This window comes from Puccinia triticina, chromosome 3A, assembly GCF_026914185.1.
Source record: "Puccinia triticina chromosome 3A, complete sequence".
NCBI lineage: Eukaryota > Fungi > Basidiomycota > Pucciniomycetes > Pucciniales > Pucciniaceae > Puccinia > Puccinia triticina.
The window spans coordinates 8,444,031-8,445,543 of NC_070560.1; the positions used below are offsets into that span (position 1 = coordinate 8,444,031).

Sequence of the window (1,513 nt, forward strand, 5' to 3'; positions counted from 1 at the left end):
AGGAACAGCAGCGCGAGAGATGATAAGATAAAAGGCGCCGAAGCAGACAAATAGATAGAGTTTGTCTGAGAGTTCCCCGAGGAAAGACCAGTCGAGTGAGGAAAGTGAGAAGCTTATAAGGTGGATAGCAAAGGTTCAAGCGGGGATTTTGCAGAGGGAATCTTGAGGGTCAAGCGCGAGTGATGACAACATCGAGATCGATTGAGCAGATGATGTCATTATAAAACAAACTGGGTGTCACGGGACATGTTCCTCTAGAGGGATATCACTCAGATATCAACAGAGTTCTTCAGAGAATCTTATCTGCGCAGGCTCATAACCTATAGAGCGAGATAATAGTAAAGAGATGAATTTTCAAATTCCCCCGGAGGTCGAATCCCCCTACAATGTCAAATCTAAGTACAAGCTTTGTTGTGTAACCCCTACATTTGTGGGAGACAAAGGAGAGGCATGTTTGGCGCGTCGGAAGGGCCCAGTGGAGTGCGGAGGGGCAGAAACTATGAAGAAAGCAAGATCAACAAATCTCTGCGATTGATCTGCAGAAATCAAAAAATCTTATTGATTCATACTTCTTACTCGGAGTTTCACAATGGAGGCCGCCGCCGACGGTCTGGTTCAAGCTGTAGAAGACCGGCTGACAGGCGCCGGTGAGCTGGGAGGAGAAGGAGCCCAGGCCTTGGCCGTTCCGGTTGACTTGGTTGGGAAAGGTCATTGGCTCGATGATCAGGCCCATTAGAATCAGCATGAGCGGGATCCTAGAAGTCGAGCTGGATCAGTTGTACATCCAGAATAAATCAAGCGCGGCTGTAAGAACAAGCAGGATGCATTACTGTAAATTTTATCAATCAAAATCAGTTTTTCGCTGGATGATTTGGGTACATGTGTAGTTACCTATGTGTATGTGTGTGTGGAGACTGACTTGATGTAATACTTCAAGGACACCGGGGGTTGCATTGTCGAACTCATTGTCAATGTTTTAGAGGCTGTAGAGATGGATGGGGAGCGTGTAGGAGGTCAAGACGGAGACAGAGGCAACAGTTGACAGGCCAAACTGGACAAAGACAATCCGGTTTAGCTATTCCCGCTTGTTTATGGTCTTCAGCTTGTGGGGTGTGGGCTGTGGTCAATGGCTTGGAGGCGAGGGTGTTGGTGGCGGGTTTGTTGTGATGGGAGATGCGGTGGCAGTTGCAGTGGCAAGTGGTGACGGTCAAGGAAGTGGAGACATGCTGGAAGGTGGGCGGTGGCAGGTGATAGTCAAGCGGTAACGGCAAGGCATTGGGGACGAGTTGGTGGGGGGGGGGAGCTCCAGAAAGCTTATTTAATGGAGGCGGTCCATCAGATTTGAAGGCCCCAGGGGATTCGGTTTTGTCCTACCCCCTCCCTGGGAGCCCCCTAACTGCTTGGTTAGGCCCTCCCTGGACACCTTTAACAACCGGCCCACTTTTGCTTGTTGCTACGGCACAGCTGGAGGGTCATCCATAGGACCTTTGGGTCTTTGGGGATTTCAACTTGT

At 49.8% G+C, this 1,513-nt stretch overlaps 1 protein-coding gene across 1 annotated transcript; it reads right to left on the bottom strand.

Annotated features, from left to right (window-relative positions):
* Positions 1-514: 514 nt before the first annotated feature.
* On the bottom strand, positions 515-954 carry PtA15_3A894 (uncharacterized protein; the record flags this gene model as incomplete). Its single annotated transcript, XM_053167907.1, has 2 exons — positions 515-767; positions 920-954. The coding sequence occupies 2 exons, from the start codon at positions 952-954 to the stop codon at positions 515-517; spliced, it is 288 nt and encodes a 95-aa protein (XP_053019078.1).
* Positions 955-1,513: the final 559 nt, after the last annotated feature.